The following is a 23751-nucleotide window of genomic DNA, read 5'->3' as shown; positions in this document are numbered from 1 at the left end:
ACCCATGCTTACCGTCAGAGGCGACTAACACTGACTTGGTTGATGCATGTCATCGTATTCCAATTGCATGGATCTATGCTCATGATAGCAATCAATGGATTATAGCTGAGGGTGGCGTGAAACAACAAACAAACAAACATAATATCACTCACTGGTCTGGCCCAGACAAGCGTATAAAACAAAACCCGCAGTTTATCAACCTATCATATGCAATCACACCTTGGTGCTTCCTACATGTCGACCCGTGAAGATCCGCGGAAGAATAGGTCTTCAGCAACCCATGCTTGCCGTAAAAGGCGACTATGCTTGTCGTAAGAGGCGACGAACGGGACGGGGTGGTCAGGCTCGCTTACTTGGTTGATGAATGTCATCATATCCCAATTGCGTGGATCGATGCTCGTGATAGTAATCACTGGATTGTCTGGTCCAGGGCCCCGTTCCACAAAGCGATCTTAGCACCAAGGTGATCTTAAGTCCCATACTTTAACATAGGTTTACGATCGCCGTAGCGCTAAGATCGCTTTGAGGAACGGGGCCCAGTCTGGATTATTTACTGACCGCCGTCATATAGCTGGAATACTGTGTGGCGTAAAACAACAAACCAACCAAACCAAAATCCTACATGTCCAACAGTACGACTGGCACCCCAGTCTCTACCAAATACGACGCAACACTGACTAACTTGGAATGAATGTCTTTAATGAGGACATAACTATACGTCAAGATAATAGATGTACGCGGGGGACATCATATGACGCCACGTTTTAGACAGGAATAGGATCATACAACTACAACGAATTATTTATACACAACTGAGTAGGTAACGCCCCACACATACACAACTGTCCCCATCTCCCTGTACGAAGGGGACAACATGGCAGCAGTGACGTATCATGTCACATGACACTCGGGACAAAGTGTAGCAATTGCCATCTGTGACTAACTCCTCATTGAGGGGTTAACCATTGTACATTACCTTACTTCTAAAAAAGGTCCAATTCTGGATTCCAGACTTTAGCGAAGAGCGGACGTAAATTACGTGTGGGCGTGGCTGATGTCGGATCAGGAGCACTGACATGTCACGTGATCGCTCAATGTGATGTCATCAACTCACAACCAATAGGAAGGTCAGATATTGGGTGTATATCAGGTGCTGTAGGTGTCCATTGACAAACCTTAAGCCGTGACGTACAATGGCATTATAATGATAATAAATATTATACAACGAATACTGAAAACAGTTCCTCCATCTCGGGGCGAAAAGCTGTGTAAACACTAGCATAAGAACCCAAGAATATATGCCTGGACACAACCGGGCAAGGTGGTCATCGCCGCAGTTCGCTTGGACTCCTCACATCGACGTCAAGCAGTACCCAAACGTATACTCGGAACCGTGGCTGCGCTGTGAGGAGCATTGCTTGTTTTCCGGGCACTTGCACAACACCCGGCTCTCACGTCGTGTGGAGTTCCGGAAGTTGAGCTGACAGGTGGCGCTGCCTCGCGAGGGATGGGCACAGTCCGGCTGTGGACAAAACAAAGTCAATCAAGAAAACCCTGGGCATAAACATGGCCCCAAAACCCAATACCATCCCGCCTGTTAACTCTATCATTATTGTAGCGAAACTGTCAAAACGTAAACGCTTGTTTCAAGGCGTCTTTAAATAACACACCCGATTTCTTTCATAAGTAGACAAAATATTTCACATTACACCATAAAACAGAGTCCTGCTTTGAATAAATTCACAATGTATATATTTCCAATTCAATTATCCACAATCCCGCGTAGGCATTTTACAAATTGACCACAGTGTTTGGTTTATTTCAGTGCCTGTTACACAAGGCACCTCGGCACGGGTGGCCCAGTCGTCTGAGGCGCCACAATACGCTGTGCAGAGTTGCGTCCCTTGGGCACGCCAGAAACCTGTGATCGTGGGTTCAAATCCCGGTTCGCCCAGTTTAAGTATCTAGGTTTGTCAGCACCATACCCGTGCTCGTGGGTTTCACAAAAGCGGTAAACGTCTGAGACATGCCTCACTTGGGGCTTTCCTCCCACATTAAGCTGATATAACTGATATAATACTGTTTAAACCGGCGTTAAACCCAACTCTCTTTGGTTACAATGATGAAAACTCGACGTTGCATGCAGCAGTCAACATTCTGCTATGGCGATATGTTCCGTTATTTTGTAATCAGTATATTTATCAAATTTAGCCAAGAAATAGATCACACGTACCATAGAACATACGAAGTTCTCGTGCCTTTCGTAACTTTCATACAGTACACTCTGGAGATGCAGAGGCCGGTTGTCCGAGCACCTACAGTTGATTGACGTCACTTCCGAAGGCAGAATGGATCTACCCTTGAGCGATAGTGCTACCTCGTGGGGCTGACAGATTCGCTCGGCGTGGACTGTCTGACAGAACTTGAGCTGTAACGTTGTCTCCGAGCCTGCAAAATAGACCACGTGACTTCAGGCTACCCAAAACATTTGTCTAATAACTACTGGTTCTAATAATGTCAGAAAAGATGACATTTTCACCACTATACACACGCATCTATTAAACTAAGTTACGCTTCCACAAGATCGGTACAAACTGCCTCAGTCAACACCGTATAAATAATATTAGACCACACCACACAGTGAACGTGGCCCAAGGAAAACATTACGCGGTCCTATTTAACAACACGGCGACAGTGTTATCTTGGTTTAACAACACGGCAACAGTGTTATCTGGGCTTAAACAGCACAGCGACAATGTTATCTTGGTTTAACAACACGGCGACGGTGTGTTTTCTGGGTTTAAACAACACGGCGACAGTGTGTTATCTTGGTTTAACAAAACTGCGACATTGTGTTATCTGAGTTTAAACAACACGGCGACAGTGTGTTATCTTGGTTTACCAACACGGCGACGGTGTGTTTTCTGGGTTTAAACAACACGGCGACAGTGTGTTATCTTGGTTTAACAACACGGCGACAGTGTGTTTTCTGGGTTTAAACAACACGGTGACAGTGTGTTATCTTGGTTTAACAACACTGCGACATTGTGTTATCTGAGTTTAAACAACACGGCGACAGTGTTATCTTGGTTTACCAACACGCAGACTATTTCCTATTTAGGATTTAAACAACACGCCGACCGTGTATTATCTGGGTTTATACAACACGCCAACGACATTGCGTAATCTGGGTTTAAACAAGACGGCAACAGTGTGTTATCTGGGTTTTTTTTATACAAAACACCGACATTGTGTTATCTGAGTTTAAACAACACGCCGACTTTGTGTTGATCTGGGTCAAAACAACTCGCCGGCAGTGTGATCTGGGTTTAAACCACACAGCGACCTAGCTATCGGATACCCGGGTATGAGAACTGGGAGACATAAGGAATTATACCATCTTTAACCATGGTCTCTTCTTTAACAATTGTTATTGTGATATGTCATTTCACTTCTCTCATTAAAACTATTCAGAAAACTGCACATTTAGCGACACACTTGCGGCTGATCTCCCTCCCCACAAGGGCAATAACACGCTGCGTCCTTGCCCAACTACTGACAAGGTCAGTGTCAATGGGAATTGTCGGGGGATGGCGAATACTAGAGATAATGGCGACCAGCTCTTCTTGGCGCCGAAAGAGGCCGGTCGACCGTTTACCCAGGGCCCACAATTGTCTGCACATCGATACGACACTAATACCTTTGTCAATAGCATTAGCCACATCAATCTCCTGGAGACCCGGATGATAACCCTTGACCTCTTACTGTCAGCAGTTAAGTATTCTAACACTGGGGAGAGGAACATCAGTCCCTCTGACAAATATACATGACGTCACACGCAAGACCAAAATGGTCGTTTAATGTGTACAAATGTCTGTAACAAATGCAGCTGACGTCAGACAGACACCCACTATTGTACATGTCATCCGGTGTCTGTCTCACTTACAGCTGACGTCAGACAGACACCCATCATTGTACATGTCACCCGGTGTCTGTCTCACGTACAGCTGACGTCAGACAGACACCCAACATTGTACATGTCACCCGGTGTCTGTCTCACATACAGCTGACGTCAGATAGACACCCAACATTGTACATATCACCCGGTGTCTGTCTCACGTACAGCTGACGTCAGATAGACACCCAACATTGTACATGTCACCCGGTGTCTGTCTCACGTACAACTGACGTCAGACAGACACCCAACATTGTACATGTCACCCGGTGTCTGTCTCACATGCAGCTGACGTCAGACAGACACCTAACATTGGACATATCACTCGGTGTCTTTCTCACGTGCAGCTGACGTCAGACAGACACCTAGCATTGTACATATCACTCGGTGTCTGTCTCACATACAGCTGACGTCAGACAGACACCAACACTGCACATATATCACTCGGTGTCTGTCTCACGTGCAGCTGACGTCAGACAGACACCTAACATTGTACATATCACTCGGTGTCTGTCTCACATGCAGCTGACGACAGACAGACACCCACTAAGGTACATGTCACCCGGTGTCTGTCTCACGTGCAGCTGACGTCAGACAGACACCCATCATTTTACATACGGTATCTGTCTCACATGCAGCTGACGTCAGACAGACACCTAACATTGTACATATCACCTGTGGTCTGTCTCACAACTGACGTCAGACAGACACCTGATATTGTACATATCACTCGGTGTCTGTCTCACATACAGCTGACGTCAGACAGACACGCAACATTGTACATGTCACCCGGTGTCTGTCTCACATACAGCTGACGTCAGACAGACACCCATCATTGTACATATCATTCGGTGTCTGTCTCACATACAGCTGACGCCAGACAGACACCTAACATTGTACATATCACTCGGTGTCTGTCTCACATACAGCTGACGCCAGACAGACACCAACACTGCACATATATCACCCGGTGTCTGTCTCACGTGCAGCTGACGTCAGACAGACACCTAACATTGTACATATCACTCGGTGTCTGTCTCACATGCAGCTGACGCCAGACAGACACCCACTAAGGTACATGTCACCCGGTGTCTGTCTCACGTGCAGCTGACGTCAGACAGACACCCATCATTTTACATACGGTATCTGTCTCACATGCAGCTGACGTCAGACAGACACCTAACATTGTACATATCACTTGTGGTCTGTCTCACAACTGACGTCAGACAGACACCTGATATTGTACATATCACCCGGTGTCTGTCTCACATTCAGCTGACGCCAGATAGACACCAACACTGCACATATATCACCCGGTGTCTGTCTCACGTGCAGCTGACGTCAGACAGACACCCATCATTGTACATATCACCCGTTGTCTGTCTCATATACGGTTGATGTCAGACAGACACCCAGCATTGTACATATCACCCGGTGTCTGTCTCATATGCGGTTGACGTCAGACAGACACCCAACATTGTACATATCACCCATTGTCTGTCTCATATACGGTTGACGTCAGACAGACAACCAACATTGTACATATCACCCGGTGTCTGTCTCACGTACAGCTGACGTCAGACAGACACCCAACATTGTACATATCACCCGGTGTCTGTCTCATATACGGTTGATGTCAGACAGACACCCAGCATTGTACATATCACCAGTTGTCTGTCTCACATACGGTTGACGTCAGACAGACACGCAACATTGTACATCTCACCCGTTGTCTGTCTCACATACAGCTGACGTCAGACACCCAGCATAGTACATATCACTATATGATGTGCGTGTGACGCCCAACATAATACATAATATATTATAGACATAATAGAGGTTATCAAGCGAGTGTGTGTTGGAATTGTAAATATCCTGTATTAATGACATTGTATTTAGCGAGCCCTTATTCCTAATAAAGGACGTTTACCATTCCAATACACGCAAGCGTGACAACCTCTTTATAATATAATGTCATTCTTAATTTACATTGTCGAAAACAGTATTCTCATCTTTCACAAAAATACCCAGACATTGCAAATTTTACTGGAATGTGTGCATTGATATATTACGTGACATGGTCAGTGATTAGTCAGTCGGACAGTTAATGTACTTAAACTGAAAATTGCTTTTGTAGACAGTGGCGTGACTACTTTAAGGCAAAAAACCCAATTGCCAACACATAACCTTTCAATGTCAGTGATCGCCTTTGGCGGCAATCCATTGGTTCGCCCGCTAGAGTAACTGCCCTTTGCTAAAGGGAGGTTACCCTCGTTTATGAGACGTCGCGTTTGTTTAGACCCCCCACACAGAGACAAAGCGAAACAAGGTAAAATATTACGACCAAATCCTACTGTTTTAAATTCGGGAAAAGACCCCCAACTCGCACATATCTATAGGATGGTACGCTATATTATCGTAGTTAATGCACAATAGATCGTAATGGTGCACGCTTACAGACCTATTACAAATATGGTCATACGCAAAATGTTTCTTGTTCTTCGTTATATTTTTATAACACATTAATTAGGATTGATCGATGCTGATTTTCTTTACCGAATTCTTTACCTGTTATTAGCGACTCAAGGGCGGACAACTCTATATTATCGCGGTATGGCTATATTGTGGCGTGATACGTGAGGATTATGTTGTTTACATCACTTCCTCTTTTGGATTACGCATAATCAGCGTACATACGACCTAGGTTGGGTCAAGCTACTGCGTCTAATTTCGTTAATTTCGAATGGAGGTAGGGGCAATTCAACTTCAAAAACATTCAAGAAACTAAATGTATTATAAAAAAGTTAACGTGTATATCTGTCCTGTATTCGATCAAGCGATGAAATATCGTGCTTAGATTTGAATAAATAAACAGTCAACAGGGGATGTGGATTTACGAGATTTACCGATACCATGATAATATGGAGACCGCGATAATATAGAGTCATACCATACATTCTTTAAGCACAGTCTCAGATATGGAAACTGATCCCGCTGGCCTTCTCGCTAACATCGCTTCGCAATTTATGTCTTTAAAGTTGTATTCACTGATTTTCGATATTTTAGACAATTATTTAGACATGATTCAATAAAATGTCCAGATCCCCGATGGTCAATTCGATATGCAAGGGCGACGCCATGTAACTTTGTAAACACTGAAAGTAGTAGACTACTACCTGACCTACTCCGTTTTATTCGTTGTCTTTATCCTGCCGAGAAACCTACCCATTATATTATAAACATCGTTCATCATGTCAACCTGTGCCTGGTGTTATGGGGATAACAACTGATTGTTCTTCACAATATCGACCACTGTGCTCGTCTCTATTGCAGTGCTGACATTGTCGACATCTAGATTAAAGTACATGCATAACTTACGGCAACTGAATCACCTAGATCACTTAGCACGTTAATGGTGGAATAATTATATAGACGGGTTTTACTGAACACGTTTAGTGGTGGAAAGTGGGGACGAGCTTACTTAAAACGTGTGTCCCGGAATATGGTGACGAGCTTACGTAACACGTGTGTGTTGGAATATGGTGATGGATATGGTGACGAGCTTACTCAACAGGTGTGTGGTGGAATATGGTGATGCATATGTTGACGAGCTTACTTTACACATGTGTGGTGGAATATGGTCATGACATGGTGACGAGCTTACCTAACACGTGCTTCCTGGAATATGGTGATGGATATTGTGACGAGCTTACTTAACACGTGCGTGCTGGAATATGGTCATGACATGGTGACGAGCTTATCTAACACGTACGTGCTGGAATATGGTGATGGATATTGTGACGAGCTTACTTAACACGTGCGTGCTGGAATATGGTCATGACATGGTGACGAGCTTACCTAACACGTGCGTGGTGGAATATGGTGATGGATATTGTGACGTGCTTACTTAACACGTGCGTGATGGAATATGGTCGTGACATGGTGACGAGCTTACTTAACACGTGCGTGGTGGAATATAGTGATGGATATTGTGACGAGCTTACTTAACACGTGTGTGGTGGAATATGGTCATGACATGGTGACGAGCTTACTTAACACGTGTGTCATGGAATATAGTGATGGATATGGTGACTAGCTTACTTAACACGTGTGTCATGGAATATGGTGACGAGCTTACTTAACACGTGTGTGCTGGAATATGGTCGTGACATGGTGACGAGCTTACTTAACAAGTGAGTGCTGGAATATGGTGATGGATATTGTGACGAGCTTACTTAACACGTGCCTGTGGGAAGATGGTGATGGGTCAAACTTACCGCGTGGTGTGCGGAGGAATCTGGTGACGGATCTCTCCGGGTTATGGTCCCACTCAGTCGGGCACGTGCCGCCTTCACACAGACACATGCTGCCGCTACGGGTCTCCTGCTTCAGCGTCCCGTTGCCAAAGTATTCACGCACCAAAACCTTGCAGGGCTTGTTCTCCCGAGGACATCGCGGTAGTTCCTGCAAGAGTTCGAAAATATTAGCAGAAGGACACATGCACTTACAACGGGTTGTAGCGGATGTAAAGCGTGTTGTGGCGGGTACGGGTAGATTTACGGATGAAGCGAAAGGAAGGCAGGGTATATCGGGAGGAAAGGCCGTGTAGCGGATGGATATCAGGTTTTAGCGGGTGTATAGCGTGGTGTGACGGGTTGATAGCAGGGTATGACGGGTTGATAGCAGGGTGTGACGGGTTGATAGCAGGGTGTGACGGGTGGATAGCAGGGTGTGACGGGTGGATAGCAGGGTGTGACGGGTTGATAGCAGGGTGTGACGGGTGGATAGCAGGGTGGTTCGGGTTGATAGCAGGCTGTGGCGGGTGGATAGCAGGTTGTGGCGGGTGGATAGCAGGCTGTGGCGGGTTGATAGCAGGCTGTGGCGGGTTGATAGTAGGATGTGACGGGTGGATAGCAGGGTGTGACGGGTGGATAGCAGGATGTGACGGGTGGATAGCAGGATGTGACGGGTGGATAGCAGGGAGTGACGGGTGGATAGCAGGATGTGACGGGTGGATAGCAGGATGTGACGGGTGGATAGCAGGATGTGACGGGTGGATAGCAGGGTGTGACGGGTGGATAGCAGGGTGTGACGGGTGGATAGCGGGTTTAAGCAGGCAGTGAGTAGCGGATGGATTGCAGGGCATGGCGGGTGGAATGCAGGGTGTGGAGGGTCGGTGGCATGAAGTGCATGGTCGGTTGGGTGGCAAGAAGTATCGGTTGGAAGTATGCATTGGATGGATGTATGGAAACCTACGTACTTAGCGGTTTCCAGCTGAGATTATTTATTTTAGTGATTGCGCAACTACAGTTTACGTCTTATAACCAAGTTGTCACTGTAGTTTCATGCCATCAGAACAATGGTAACCGGTCATGCGGGTGTCTCGGTTTTTGTCCCCAGCGCCCTCTGGCGGCAGAAAGACCGGGATGCACCAATCAAGGGTTAATTACTCGGCCCAAAACGATCGTCATGGAGTTAAAGATTAATTACTTGTGAACTGATTGGCAATGGAGGCGTATTTGGACGTGATTTCTCCAGAGACATCCGACCCAGAACTAGCAGTGGCGAGGAGACTGAAAAGTAGGTCCGGGGTGGGCGGGACACGGTGACTCTTGCACTATAGTCATCTAGAAGGCATATTCCCCACTGACACAGATCACACAGGACGAAAATGTAATGACGGAATCAAATGCCTGACGATGAAACTACAGATTGACAATCAGAAACCGAATCTCCATATTCAGACTATCAACTGACGCTCAGATATTGAATCTGATATTCAGACTATCCACTGACGATGGTGTATTGAATCCCCATATTCAGATGATGCATTGACGATGTTGATTGATGAGACTGAAGCGCGTGGCAGATTCTCGTAGTACTCCCGTATCTATGGTAGATCTTACTATGACTTGGTCACGAACGTAATGAATTAATGAAGAAGTAAGACAAAACACGGATATCGCCATTCTACTACTGGAAATAGAACTGAACGTGACCCAATGAATAATGACGAGTGAAGATGCGGGGTTGAATAGGTCTTCAGCAACCCATGCTTGCCGTAAAAAGCGGATATGTTTGTCGTAAGAGGCGACTAACGGGATCGGGTGGTCAGGCTCGCAGACTTGGTTGAAGCATTGAAGCATTTCATCAATCCCAATTGCGTGGATGGGTGCTCATGATGTCAATCACTGGATTGTCTGGTGTGTGTGTGTGTGTGTGCGTGCGTGCGTGCGTGCGTGCGTGAGTGTGGTGTAGTGGGTTTTTGTGTGTGTATGTGTGGATATCCTGTGATCATGATTTCGAATGCCGTGTTCATGATTTCTAATGCTGTGTTCATGAGTTCGACGTATCCCAATTGCGTGGATCGATGCTTATGATGTCATTCACTGGATTGTCTGGTCCAGACTCGATTATTTACAGATCGCCGTCATATAGCTGGAATATTGCCGAGTGCGGCGTTACACAACAAACAAATCATGAATTCGAATGCTCTGGGTTTGTCAGCACCATACTCCTGCACGTCGGTTTTCAGCGGGTATTCGGGGATTCGATCCTCCGCCGTGTCATACCAAAAGAGGTTAACAGATGGTACCCTTCCTGGCGCTCATCATTAACGGGATAAAACTGGTCGGGGTATTCATTGCGGCGTGGTATCTCAGCTGTCTGGCACTATAATCCGGCATTAAACCGGGGGTGGCAGTCAGCCTGACATGTGTTGGTGTACAGGTGCAGGGACACATGTCCCCGAGTGACAGCAGGACAAGCCGTGGGGGTAGAGGGTGGGCTGACATGTGCTGGGGTACAGGTGCAGAGATATGCACCCCAGTGACAGAAGAACAACGCAGACGCAGAGCTTGTGTTTGGATACAGATATAGCGAGACAGCCAGACAACACAGAGAGGGCAGACGTTTGTCGATCGATCAGATTGACTATTTCATCAATACGTCCTTTCATTCACCAAGTCCCTGTACTCAGCAAGTGAGTGTATTAATGGATTGTCAGCGGACTCATCGTCAATCGCACGTTAAACAGTTTCTCAATACCCCCATATTAAGGAGCTTAGCTGCACGTATTGCCCACTCTAGTGGGCCAGCAGCTCAATACAGCTGTCATAGCGACTGATTTATGACTACCATTGTCTGCAGTACATTTGACTTCAAGGGCAATTTACCCTGTAGCCATGTCTCCATAACTTAATTGTCATTACGTTTTAGGCGCTAATCCCCGTTGTTAATCCTCACCAATATTTCATTGTATTTTGACTGTCAGTCAGCCTGGACTACCATATCACTTCCCTTTAACTACTGCTTTTTATAGTATGGCATTTATTGCCCTAATTGATCATCCCATGAACTGTGTTTGTTAATCACGCCCATATGTCCAAAGCAACGTCGTTGTCTCTTTGTCTGTCCATTGTTGTTCATTGCTATATATGTGCTACCATTACACAGTTACCAGGGGTTAGTCAGGCTTGGTATTCCGAGTGCTGGCATAGGGACGACCTCGAGCAGGATATGCTGCTCGTGGGAAACGCCCTGAGGTGAGCTGGAGATCCGCTCACCTCTTGTACGCCTGAGCTGGAAAGTCTGCTCATTGCTGTGTTTGTGTTGTCAGAGCAGGTATTCCGCTCATTGTGCAATTGTTGTTTATTGTTTACATGTTGTGCATAAAGCGTTCCGGGACAGTGATGTCGATTTTGTCCTTTATTCCCCCAAGAGCTAATTCCCCGTCAACACATGCACGTTGACAACTGGTGTTAGAATCCGGCTGGAGTAACTTTTGAGCTTACTCCCGATCCCGTAACCTCTCTGTATGCCTACCACCCTGAATAACAATCATCAACTCGAGCCATGAAGAAACAAGATTGAAGAAAACAACAGGAATCTCTCCGAATCTCTCAAGATTTCGTTCATACACAGGACCAAGGAAGTATAAACGCCTATTCCGCAGTGATCCTGACCACAGCCATCATGATGCAGATCATACAGAAACCGCCTCACGGGCACCTACAAGATGGACACTGTGTACAAGATATCTCACTGGGACTTACTGATTTGTGTTTACTTACATGGACTCAATCAAGGATATATATTGTGTGACTGTTGAATAGTGCAACCAGGTATGATTAATCAAAGCCAGCATATTAATGCCAAAATGTGTCTTTCCAAAATTCAGTTTTGTATGTGTGCAATATACTCCAAATTACATCTTTAGTCAAGCTAGATCTTTGAAGTTATTGTGTAGGGAATCTTTGAAATGTCTCCAGGCCACGCCAGACATATAGTTGCAGCTAGGGCCCCAGACAAACCTTAGCTGTAGGGTTATCGAGTCACACCTCTAAGCTCGACTCGTAATTTCAAAAATCTAAACGACAAAATTTGTCATTTGTTACAAGTAATTAATGTGCACGGTTTGGTACAAAATTGAATCTATTGTCTAGGACTTTGAATTCAGATTAGGGATATTCTTGGGTGAGCCACCCCTACACATATGTTTATTGTATGTCAGTAATAAGTAACTAACAGCACAGCAGTATTCAGCATTTCAGAGTTTTGATGTCGGAATTAAGGATTTTCTTTTCTTGGGCATCGCACCCACAATATCTGGGCAAGCTCCGTCAAAGACACGGGAAGAGCACCCATTGTACTTAAAAGGGCAATAGTACCCACAAGTACCGTTTGAGTCACGCGGTAAAGCTAGACTCCTGGTTTCAAATTTCTTTATGTGAAATATTTGCTGAGATGTTTAATTTGTACTTTTTATGACATTACTCATTATCATTATTCAGTACTGAGTCGCACCACCAAACCAGACTCCTGAATTCAAAGAACCTCAATAATATATTTATTGAATCTGTCCAAAGCGGTAATTAACTCGTAGTGAATTTGCACATTACAAAGATCACTTTCAAACTGGCACTTAATCAAATTGGCTAGATGACCACTTTCATACCGTCATTGCATAGGTATATTTGTTGCACAAGAATTTCAACGATATCACGAATTCATCTAACTGATTTTGTTTACATTTTGCACTATTGTTTCCGTTGGTGAAAAAGTTCACACATATCAATTTGGACTTGTCAAAGCTTGGGGTCCAAGCTTCGCGGAACGGAGGGAAGTTGTCATAGCGACTGATTTATGACTACCATTGTCTGCAGTACATTTGACTTCAAGGGCAATTTACCCTGTAGCCATGTCTCCATAACTTAATTGTCATTACGTTTTAGGCGCTAATCCCCGTTGTTAATCCTCACCAATATTTCATTGTATTTTGACTGTCAGTCAGCCTGGACTACCATATCACTTCCCTTTAACTACTGCTTTTTATAGTATGGCATTTATTGCCCTAATTGATCATCCCATGAACTGTGTTTGTTAATCACGCCCATATGTCCAAAGCAACGTCGTTGTCTCTTTGTCTGTCCATTGTTGTTCATTGCTATATATGTGCTACCATTACACAGTTACCAGGGGTTAGTCAGGCTTGGTATTCCGAGTGCTGGCATAGGGACGACCTCGAGCAGGATATGCTGCTCGTGGGAAACGCCCTGAGGTGAGCTGGAGATCCGCTCACCTCTTGTACGCCTGAGCTGGAAAGTCTGCTCATTGCTGTGTTTGTGTTGTCAGAGCAGGTATTCCGCTCATTGTGCAATTGTTGTTTATTGTTTACATGTTGTGCATAAAGCGTTCCGGGACAGTGATGTCGATTTTGTCCTTTATTCCCCCAAGAGCTAATTCCCCGTCAACACATGCACGTTGACACAGCTAATGAGGAGAACTGGCTAAACACACAGGCCTGTTTAAGTTAGACCCAGTTTCTGTTAGAAACGAGACCCTGCTCTAGACAGTTAGACCAAAGATACTACTTCAGTCAAACCAGAAACCTTTTTTCAGTTATACCAGCTATGCTATGTCTGTTTGATCAGAGATCCCGCTTCCGTGACGACCAGGGCTTAGATTTTCGAAACGATCGTAGCCCTAAAATTATCGTAAATTTATCGTAAGGAAATCGTAGGCTATCGTAGCATATTTTCGAAACTATCGTAGCCCTAAGATATCTTAAGATTGTCGTAAATCTAAGATAGCACCATACCTGTCGTAAGTTTATCTTATCTTCATCCAAGATGGCGGCATTCTTTTCCATAGATATTTTGCCAAACAATTAGTCTGCTTTACGTTCAAACATTGACATTTCATTTTGTAAAACTGAGTGAATCGAATTGACACTTCCAAAAACGCGAAGAACGCATCAAGGATTTCACGTTAGACAAGAGATATTATTTCAGTTAGTATATATATCCTACTTCAGTTAAACCAGAAGCCCTTTTTAGTTAGATCAGATATATCTTACTTCAATTAGGCCAGATATCCTACTTCAGCTAGACCAGATATCTTGCGATAGTTAGACCAGAGATACTACTTCAGTTTGTGGTCAGTTGTGTCGCTTGGTAATAGAATATGCTTACTTGCAGTTGAATGGCGTGATTTAACGTCGCCACATCGCGGAAACAATGGTAATCAGTCCCTAGCTACAGAGATGATTAATTAACGCCATCATCAAAAGGATCTGGTCCCCCGTCGGGATGAACTAGATATCCTAAACCCTAAATAACCCGTCTCGTCTTGTAGTCGGTGAGCTAACGACGCCAAATCTGGCGGCGTAACGTTACATTATTAGAATACTGACTACAATTAAATCTGCTCTGGTCACATTGATTATGTTATTTTACAATTAACATATCGTAATGACGTCCATAATTGCTTTTGTAGTTTAAACTGTAACACTTTAGGAGCCTGACACAAATGACGGTTGTGTGAGGTGTCACCAAAATACACGCGTGCCTGTGTGTAGGATTTCTTTGTGATGGCTTAATAATGCAATATTAAAGTATAGGAGTACGGAACTATGGCTTATGTTTATTGTCAGACCATGTTGAAGTGCTAACGTTGTGTGAAATAGGCCTGATATGTCATGTCTGCATCGTGAGCTTTTGCATTAGACACAACCTATTCCGTATGTGGTACTCAAGTTATTGTGCGTCAAACAACTGTAGTAAACAAAGTCCCCCCTGTATCAGTTCCAGTAAATATGTAGTTAACGTGGCGCCCTGCCTGTAGAAACTGCAGTAAAAAGGACATCCTGTCTGTAGAAACTGCAGTAAACACGACGTCATGTCTGTAGCAGATGTAGTTAACCTGACGTTCTGCCTGTAACAGATGTAGTTAACCTGACGTCCAGCATGTAGCAGATGCAGTTAACCTGACATCCTGCCTGTAGCAGATGTAGTTAACCTGACGTTCTGCCTGTAGCAGATGTAGTTAACCTGACGTTCTGCCTGTAACAGATGTAGTTAAGCTGACGTCCAGCATGTAGCAGATTCAGTTAACCTGACATCCTGCCTGTAGCAGATGTAGTTAACCTGACGTTCTGCCTGTAGCAGATGTAGTTAACAGTTAACATGGCGTCCTGCCTGTAGCAGATGTAGTTAACCTGACGTTCTGCCTGTAACAGATGCAGTTAACAGTTAACATGGCGTCCTGCCTGTAGCAGATGTAGTTAACCTGACGTTCTGCCTGTAGCAGATGTAGTTAACCTGACGTCCTGCCTGTAGCAGATGTAGTTAACCTGACGTTCTGCCTGTAGCAGATGTAGTTAACCTGACGTCCTGCCTGTAGCAGATGTAGTTAACCTGACGTTCTGCCTGTAGCAGATGTAGTTAACCTGACGTCCTGCCTGTAGCAGATGTAGTTAACCTGACGTTCTGCCTGTAACAGATGCAGTAAACCAGGCGTCCAGCCTGTAGCAGATGCAGTAAACCTGACGTCCAGCCCGTAGCAGATGTAGTTAACCTGACGTTCTGCCTGTAACAGATGCAGTTAACAGTTAACATGGCGTCCAGCCTGTAGAAACTGCAGCAGTAAAACATGGCGTCCTGCTTGTAGAAACTGCAGCAGTACACATGGCATCCTGCCTGTAGAAACTGCAGTAAACATGGCGTCCTGCACGTAGCAGATGTTGCAAACATGGCGTCCTGCCTGTTGAAGATGCAGCAGTAAACATGGCGCCCTGCCTATAGAAACTGCTGTAAACATGGCGTCCTGCGTGTAGCAGATGTAGCAGTAAACATGGCGACCTGCCTATAGAAACTACAGTAAACATGGCTTCCTGCTTGTAGAAACTGCAGCAGTACACGTGGCGTCCTGCCTGTAGAAACTGCAGTAAACATGGCGTCCTGCCTGTAGCTGTTGCAGCAAACACGGCGTCCTGTCTGTAGCAGATGTAGCAGTAAACATGGCGTCCCGCCTGTAGCAGATGCAGCAGTAAACATTGCGCCCTGTCTGTAGCAGATGCAGCAGTAAACATGGCGTCCCGCCTGTAGCAGATGCAGCAGTAAACATGGCGTCCCGCCTGTAGCAGATGCAGCAAGCCCAGGTAAGCTGTAAGGTTGGTTGGTTGGTTGGTTTGTTGTTTAACGCCGCACTCAGCAATATTCCAGCTATATGACGGCGGTCTGTAAAATAATCGAGTCTGGACCAGACAATCCAGTGATTGACATCATGAGAATCGATCCACGCAATTGAGATCGATGACATGTAGCGAGCCTGACCACCCGATCCCGTTAGTCGCCTTTTACGACAAGCATAGTTGCCGTTTACGGCAAGTATGGGTTGCTGAAGACCTATTCTAGCCCGGAATCTTCACGGGTCTACGAGGACGAAGCATGGTGCACTCTCTGACACATGCAGTAGTTGTATTTTTCGCACTATGGGCGGACAAGGTGGTGTGTAAGAATCAACAAGTATTCGGAAATGAAATGAAATATTTTCCGTCCGATATGTTGCTAAATGTACACACTCGGCATTATGCCGTGTCAAGTGGTGTGTTGAGTGGCCAAGGCTTGTGGGAGGAGAGGGTGGTCACAATATGGCGAATGGGACACTTCCGGGGCGAGCGGAAGAAGTATTTACTATCGAGCTGCGTCTAGTGTCCCAGGCCCGGCTCCTGTCCAATTATCCCGTCCTGCAATCAGGGCAGAGAGAGACACTTCATTAAAGATGGGATATATCTCATGGTCACGTCCCGCAATCAGAGTAGGGGGAGATACTCTGTAAAAGATGGGATAAATCTCATGATCTCGTCCAGCAATCAGTAGGGAGAGATACTCTGTAAAAGATGGGATATATCTCATAATCCCGTCCTGCAATCAGGGTAGGAGAGACACTTAGTGAAGGACGGGATATATATCATAATCCCGTCCCGCAATCAGGGCATGAGAGACACTTAGTAAAGGATGGGATATATCTCATAATCTCGTCCTGCAATCAGGGTAGAGAGAGACACTTCGTGAAGGATGGGATATATCTCATAGTCACGTCCCGCAATCAGAGTAGGGAGAGATACTCTGTTACAGATGGGATATATCTCATAATCTCGTCCAGCAATCAGAGTAGGGAGAGATACTCTGTAAAAGATGGGATGTATCTCATAATCTCGTCCTGCAATCAGAGTAGGGAGAGATACTCCGTGAAAGATGGGATACATCTCATAATCACGTCCAGCAATCAGAGTAGGGAGAGATACTCTGTAAAAGATGGGATATATCTCATAATCCCGTCCTGCAATCAGGGTAGGAGAGACACTTAGTGAAGGACGGGATATATATCATAATCCCGTCCCGCAATCAGGGTATGAGAGACACTTAGTAAAGGATGGGATATATCTCATAATCTCGTCCCGCAATCAGGGTAGAGAGAGACAATTCGTGAAGGATGGGATATATCTCATAGTCTCGTCCTGCAATCAGGGTAGAGAGAGACACTTCGTGAAGGATGGGATATATATCATAATCTCGTCCTGCAATCAGGGTAGATAGAGACACTTAGTAAAGGATGGGATATATCTCATAATCTCGTCCTGCAATCAGGGTAGAGAGAGACACTTCGTGAAGAACGGGATATATCTCATAGTCTCGTTCCGTAATCAGGGTATAGGGAGAGACACTAAGTCTCCGTCAAGGATCGGATAGATCTCATAGTTCCGCCCTGACGTAATGGCGGCATTACTTCGTCAGACTTGGTCTTATCGGCCCCTTGTAAAACACCCTGGTTATCCCTCAACTAGGGTGCGGGCGGCAAATGTTGACTTTGTGTGCAAGGGGGTGGTTGCGGGGGACGACATAGCCTGACTTTGTATGCAGGGAGGGGGGTCGCAGTAAATCCTAGGTTGACGCTTGGACTTTGCGCTTTGCAGTAACGGCAGACCCGCCATTGACAGATGGTGCTGCATGTTGGCATACGTCATGTGCAACCTGCGCATGGAGGGGGATTTAAAACCCTGGTTACATCACATGCTTCATGCGCACAGGAACAATACTGTGACTGTTTGAAGTGAATATTTGAGAAGGCATTAGCGTTGTGAATCCAGAGTTCTCCACCACGTTGTTAAACAAGCAATAATCACGGTGATTTACACGCCATTACATATAAAAGGCATAACTTGTTTCCGAAGTTTTGTGTAACTAACACAACATCTCCGATTAATATAATCTATCTAAACGATAGAACATGTATAACTGATGTTTGGCATGACTCTTTGAAGTGGAAAACTGTTCAACGCTATTTTCACTTTGCTGCTTTCTGAATCTACTCCCTAAAACATACGTATGTGAGCTTTACAGAATCTACAATACTTGACTAAAACATACGTTGTGGGCTTTACAGAATCTACAATACTTGACTAAAACATACGTTGTGGGCTTTACAAAAACTACAAAACTGGACTAAAACATACTTTGCGGGCTTTACTAAAAACTGGACTAAAACATACGTTGTGGGCTTTACATAATCTACAATACTGGACTAAACATAGGTATGTGAGCTTTACAAAAACTACAAAACTGGACTAAAACATACGTTGTGGGCTTTACATAATCTACAATACTTGACTAAAACATACGTATGTGAGCTTTACAAAAACTACAATACTGGACTAAAACATACGTTGTGGGCTTTACAAAAACTACAATACTGGACTAAAACATACGTATGTGAGCTTTACAAAAACTACAAAAATGGACTAAAACATACGTTGTGGGCTTTACATAATCTACAATACTAGACTTAACATACGTTGTGGGCTTTACATAATCTACAATACTGGACTAAACATACGTTGTGGGCTTTACAAAAACTACAAAACTGGACTTAACATACGTATGTGGGCTTTACAGAATCTACAAAACTCGACTAAAACATAATTATATATTTGGGATATATTGCGACTTTGTAATGCCGACGTATCCCTGTGATGTGTGCTAAGGTACCCCTCTGGGGATGGTTTCGTCAGGGATCGGTAAAACACACATCTTGAATAGCTTTCCACCAACTTTCGTACGTTTGACTACAGACAATATACAGAACCACTTTCAGCTCTAGACAAAGCAAGGTTGTGTCCCAAAACACAACCCCAAGATACCCGTAGGCACACAGACACAGCAGGCATACGTAGCGTGGCCCCATGCTATGGGCCAGTGACTGTTGATGAAGCATCTCTCTTTCCGCGTGACACCGTGACAATCGAGTATATCAGACACATTTGGCATAGTTGGTTTAGTAAGACTGGGGGTGACGAAAATGTTTGAGGTAATTAATTCTAAAATAAATCCTTTACAAGAACACAGCGTCGAGGCGCTGACTTGGACAGCTAGGAGGGGAGAGGTGGGATGTACGCAGATATGAAATATATCATCAACTTCAAAAGAGGGGGTTGGAATATTCTGAATATTTCACATATTTCGCGCGACACACAAACAACAATTACTGAAGAAACATATTTACAGTGTTATGTATTGAAATCGGTTTTATAAAGCAACTTTATTTGATCAAAAGTAGTTTTGGTTCTAGAAGTTTATTTTAAGAATGTCAAGTCTCACCTCGGCTGGGTCCGGCCCCACGAAGTTGATCCGGTCAGTGAACGGCCACGCCCTCCCCCTGCACGTGCAGATCAGGCTGAGTAGGAACACGCATATTACTTGAATCAGATCCATGTCTGTTTGTCAGTCGTACTGTCTGCTGTCGCCTATACACTCCCGCCTTATATACAAACGGTCAGCTGTGAACGCTTGGCTCTGACTCAAGCCTGTGTTTATTTTTATGTCATTTCAACATCTTTATTTCGCCTTTAACAATTAATATGACAAAAACCGGAGCTCGCGTGCTTCCTCCAACCAATGAATGAGTGAGCACGCGCGGGGCGGCAAGTGCGGGGGCGGAGGCAAACTACAGAATGAGTGACGGGACACTTTCATTCACAGAGTAGTGATACACACAAGTAGTGCAAGAGCTATTGAGGGGTTACTATCAGTCGGCTAATTGTCGCCAAGTGATGGATCTAGACTGAGATGGCCAGCAGCCTCCTGCTCTGTCGCTAGTGCGCCACAATTACACGCTATTATAACAAATTAACGGATGTTTGAGTAGATATCCTCGTGGTAATGTCGCATGTCCGATGTCCGGTCATCTGATGGAGGGGACGTAGTCACTGATGGGGGGCATGTACGCCTGGAAACACAAACAGTGATTATGGTAGATTCCATATTCATGTCACACACATTGAATAACGTCATTTGTATTCATCGCGCGCGAGGGTTTAGTAGATCATTTGCTGAGACGCAGTAGGACACACTATACACAATAAATACGACCATTGCTATGAGGCAAGCATATCTTCCCAGCAAAGACAGAAGTGTTCCCTGAACAAATGATGACTTCGAAAACACACATGCATGTGATAAATATGGGTTACTAAACGAATTCCAGTTAACAGGCGGAAGCAAGTTTCATATGTTTCGAAATGCAAAACGGAACGGGTGTCGTAATTTATTTATGGCTCACAAAATCATTATTGAAATTCAACGTTGAAAAAAGTACGTTGCTGGTACATGTATAGGCCTACGGTTGGCGTACGAATACAACATTCGTACCACTGATCATTCGGCCCGCCTGTTCTCGCAAGGTACGCGTGCAACCTGGCAATAAAGTGCGTAGCTTTCTTCTATTAATGACAAACGATGATGCCGATTCTAAAATCATGTTCACAACAGCATTTAAATGCAAACATCCTTAAGCTGAAAACATATGCCGTCAACGGAAAATCAAGTTTCAAACTCGGTTTTTGCACAGTGCATTGCAGTCGCGGGAGCTCGTGAAACGATCGAATCATCTAGCCATGTCGATCATGTTGGCTATGTGACTTCATAAACTACGCAATATGTTCAATTCGTGTCTCACAAATTACATAGCTTGACATGAGACCACCGATTTCTAACGACCGTCCACTTGATCTAAGGGAAGCTACTCTCATTTAGGCCTAAATCACGAAGTTCAAGGTCGTAAGTAGACGCCGCGATGAATTTTGTGATGATCTTTTGACATAATGTTTTGTTTATCAGTTGTGCTGTGAACCTGCAAACTGCAACGATGTTTGCGCGTCTACAATACAAGAGTCCTGCGATAGATCATACGCAACTGCAAAATGTTAAAAATAGTAGTGTCTACCGGGAGAAGATTATCCGTCGAGGAGTTAAGTAGACACTACATATAGAAGGTGATAACTATACATATAGAAATTGATACGTTTGATACGTATGTGTTTTGACTGTGTTTTGCTGTGGAGACACAGCAGGGATAGACACTCATCTCACACCCAATGACTGGCGAGATTGCACTTTTACGCTAGACGTGCGACGCTGCATTGGGCTGACGACAGGAGGCGTCTTGTTAGTGGTAATTGTCAGCACAGTCCCCGTTTGGCGACACTTGGCCACGCCTGATCACGCAGTAGGGCAGATTCTCTCTGACGACTATTTCCACATGAACGATATGTGTCTGTTGCTTGTTTCGAGGTGCGTTTGGCCCATGCACCCGAGTGAGCCAGTTGCAGAACGGCTAACCCGTGGTTGCTTTGATGCATATTATTATCGCGGTTAGCTTTTATACCATGAGCCGGAAACCGTGTGATACTGCAACAACGAACGAATCTTACCGACATGTTTTTATTTGCCATTGTGAAAGAATTAAAACAAATTCAAAACAGCTGTCCGATTCAGCTGAGGTTAGGTTGTGCTATGTCGCGTGCTTTTCACGTGAGGCGTGAGGCTTTTTGCTTCGAAGCGGGGTATAAGGGATTTATTCTCCCAGTCAGAAATTCACGTGCAGCTAGTGTTCTTCGTGGCGGGGTATAAGGGATTTATTCTCCCGCTCAGAATTTATTCCCTCCTAGGCGAGATTCATCGTATTTTATCAAGATCACGTGAACCACTCAGATCTCATCATTCTGACATAGAGGTAAGATAAAGGGTGTTTGACTTTCTTATGCTAGATGTAGAACGGGTACCAGGTGGTATTGAACGCATGGATATGGGGTCTTTCACTTTACTGTGTCAGTTGTAGAACAGGTATCCGGTGGTTGCGTGGACACTTGGACATGGAGTCTTTCACTTTGCTGCGTCAGTTGTAGAACGGGTATCCGTAGGTTGCGTGGACGCATGGACATTGGTCTTTCACTTTGTTGCGTCAGTTGTAGAACGGGTATCCGTAGGTTGCGTGGACGTATGGACATTGGTCTTTCACTTTGTTGCGTCAGTTGTAGAACAGGTATCCGTAGGTTGCGTGGACGCATGGACATTGGTCTTTCACTTTGTTGCGTCAGTTGTAGAACGGGTATCCGTAGGTTGCGTGGACGCATGGACATTGGTCTTTCACTTTGTTGCGTCAGATGTAGAACGGGTATCCGTAGGTTGCGTGGACGCATGGACATTGGTCTTTCACTTTGCTGCGTCAGTTGTAGAACGGGTACCAGGTGGTTGCGTGGACGCATGGACATTGGTCTTTCACTTTGCTGTATCAGTTGTAGAACAGATACCCAGGAGAGAATTTCAGCGATGTACGTCATCAGGGATGCAATGGCTACCATCGGCGAAGGGGTTGACCTATTCAAACATTTCGTTTTATCTGAATCTAGACAATGACTCCTTCTCTATAACCAAACAATTGAGCATGTGTGTGTGTGCGTGTGTGTGTGTGTGTGTGTGTGTGTGTGTGTGTGTGTGTCTGCGTGCATGAGTGCGCGTGTGTGCTGTCAGGGTGCGGAGTAACTGAGCAGTGGTCGACCCTCTGTCCCTGCATCTGTATGTGAACAGGTTTCCTCTGGCCTTCACATGACAGCGGACACGACGTACATCCACAACGTAAGCGACCATATGCACAGATACACAAGCATACACATGTATACATACCAAGGCGGCCGGTGTACTCACGTGCCTATGTCCGTCCGTCTGTCTGTCCAACTGTCCGGCCCTCGGTCCGCGCTTCGGCCGCCAAATCATCCACCTCTCATGACAGGACTCGCGGTCAACACAAAGACGGCGTCAACATCAGATCGATATGTCCAGATCGTCGTGTCGGCAACGTCTGAAGACGCCGCGGGGGGGAGGGAGATGTTGCGGGAGGAGGCGAGGGAGGGGGGTTGTCTGGCATAGTAGACAGCCATGTCGAGGGACTGATCGATTAATGGAGGTCGGGACAGCACGGGTGCTAAGAAATTGGTTTTCGAATCCCCGCGGCATATTAATGAGTGTTGTCACTTGGTACAACTGCAGTGGATAGTACGTGACACGAGCCACATATAGTACGTGAGACTTGTCACCAGCCACACGGTAGACCGTGACAACCAACACGTGCGCGTGCGTGCGTGTGTTTGTGTGTATGTGAGGGTGTCAACCCCTCCCCTG

General features: G+C 45.2%; 1 protein-coding gene across 1 annotated transcript; it reads right to left on the bottom strand.

The window, feature by feature from the left end:
• Positions 1 to 687: 687 nt before the first annotated feature.
• LOC139458860 (uncharacterized) lies at positions 688 to 23374 on the bottom strand. The gene is made up of 5 exons (XM_071240292.1): positions 23278 to 23374; positions 19894 to 20521; positions 8233 to 8419; positions 2234 to 2448; positions 688 to 1522 (listed from the first exon to the last, which is right to left on the bottom strand). Exons 2-5 carry the CDS (start codon positions 20005 to 20007, stop codon positions 1352 to 1354), a joined length of 687 nt encoding a protein of 228 aa, XP_071096393.1. The 5' UTR covers positions 20008 to 20521; positions 23278 to 23374; the 3' UTR covers positions 688 to 1351.
• Positions 23375 to 23751: the final 377 nt, after the last annotated feature.

The sequence above is a fragment of the Haliotis cracherodii genome, unplaced genomic scaffold (genome assembly GCF_022045235.1).
Source record: "Haliotis cracherodii isolate W230 unplaced genomic scaffold, xgHalCrac1.p SCAF_13, whole genome shotgun sequence".
NCBI classification, from domain to species: domain Eukaryota; kingdom Metazoa; phylum Mollusca; class Gastropoda; order Lepetellida; family Haliotidae; genus Haliotis; species Haliotis cracherodii.
This window is presented reverse-complemented; position numbering and strand designations above follow the sequence as displayed.

Coding starts and splice junctions, on each gene's coding strand:
- LOC139458860 (XM_071240292.1), bottom strand. CDS start 20,007: ATGGATCTGATTCAAGTAATATGCGTGTTCCTACTCAGCCTGATCTGC. Junction 8,420..19,893: donor TGGGGCCGGACCCAGCCGAG/GTGAGACTTGAC, acceptor GAACTCTTGCAG/GAACTACCGCGATGTCCTCG. Junction 2,449..8,232: donor ATTCCTCCGCACACCACGCG/GTAAGTTTGACC, acceptor TCTATTTTGCAG/GCTCGGAGACAACGTTACAG.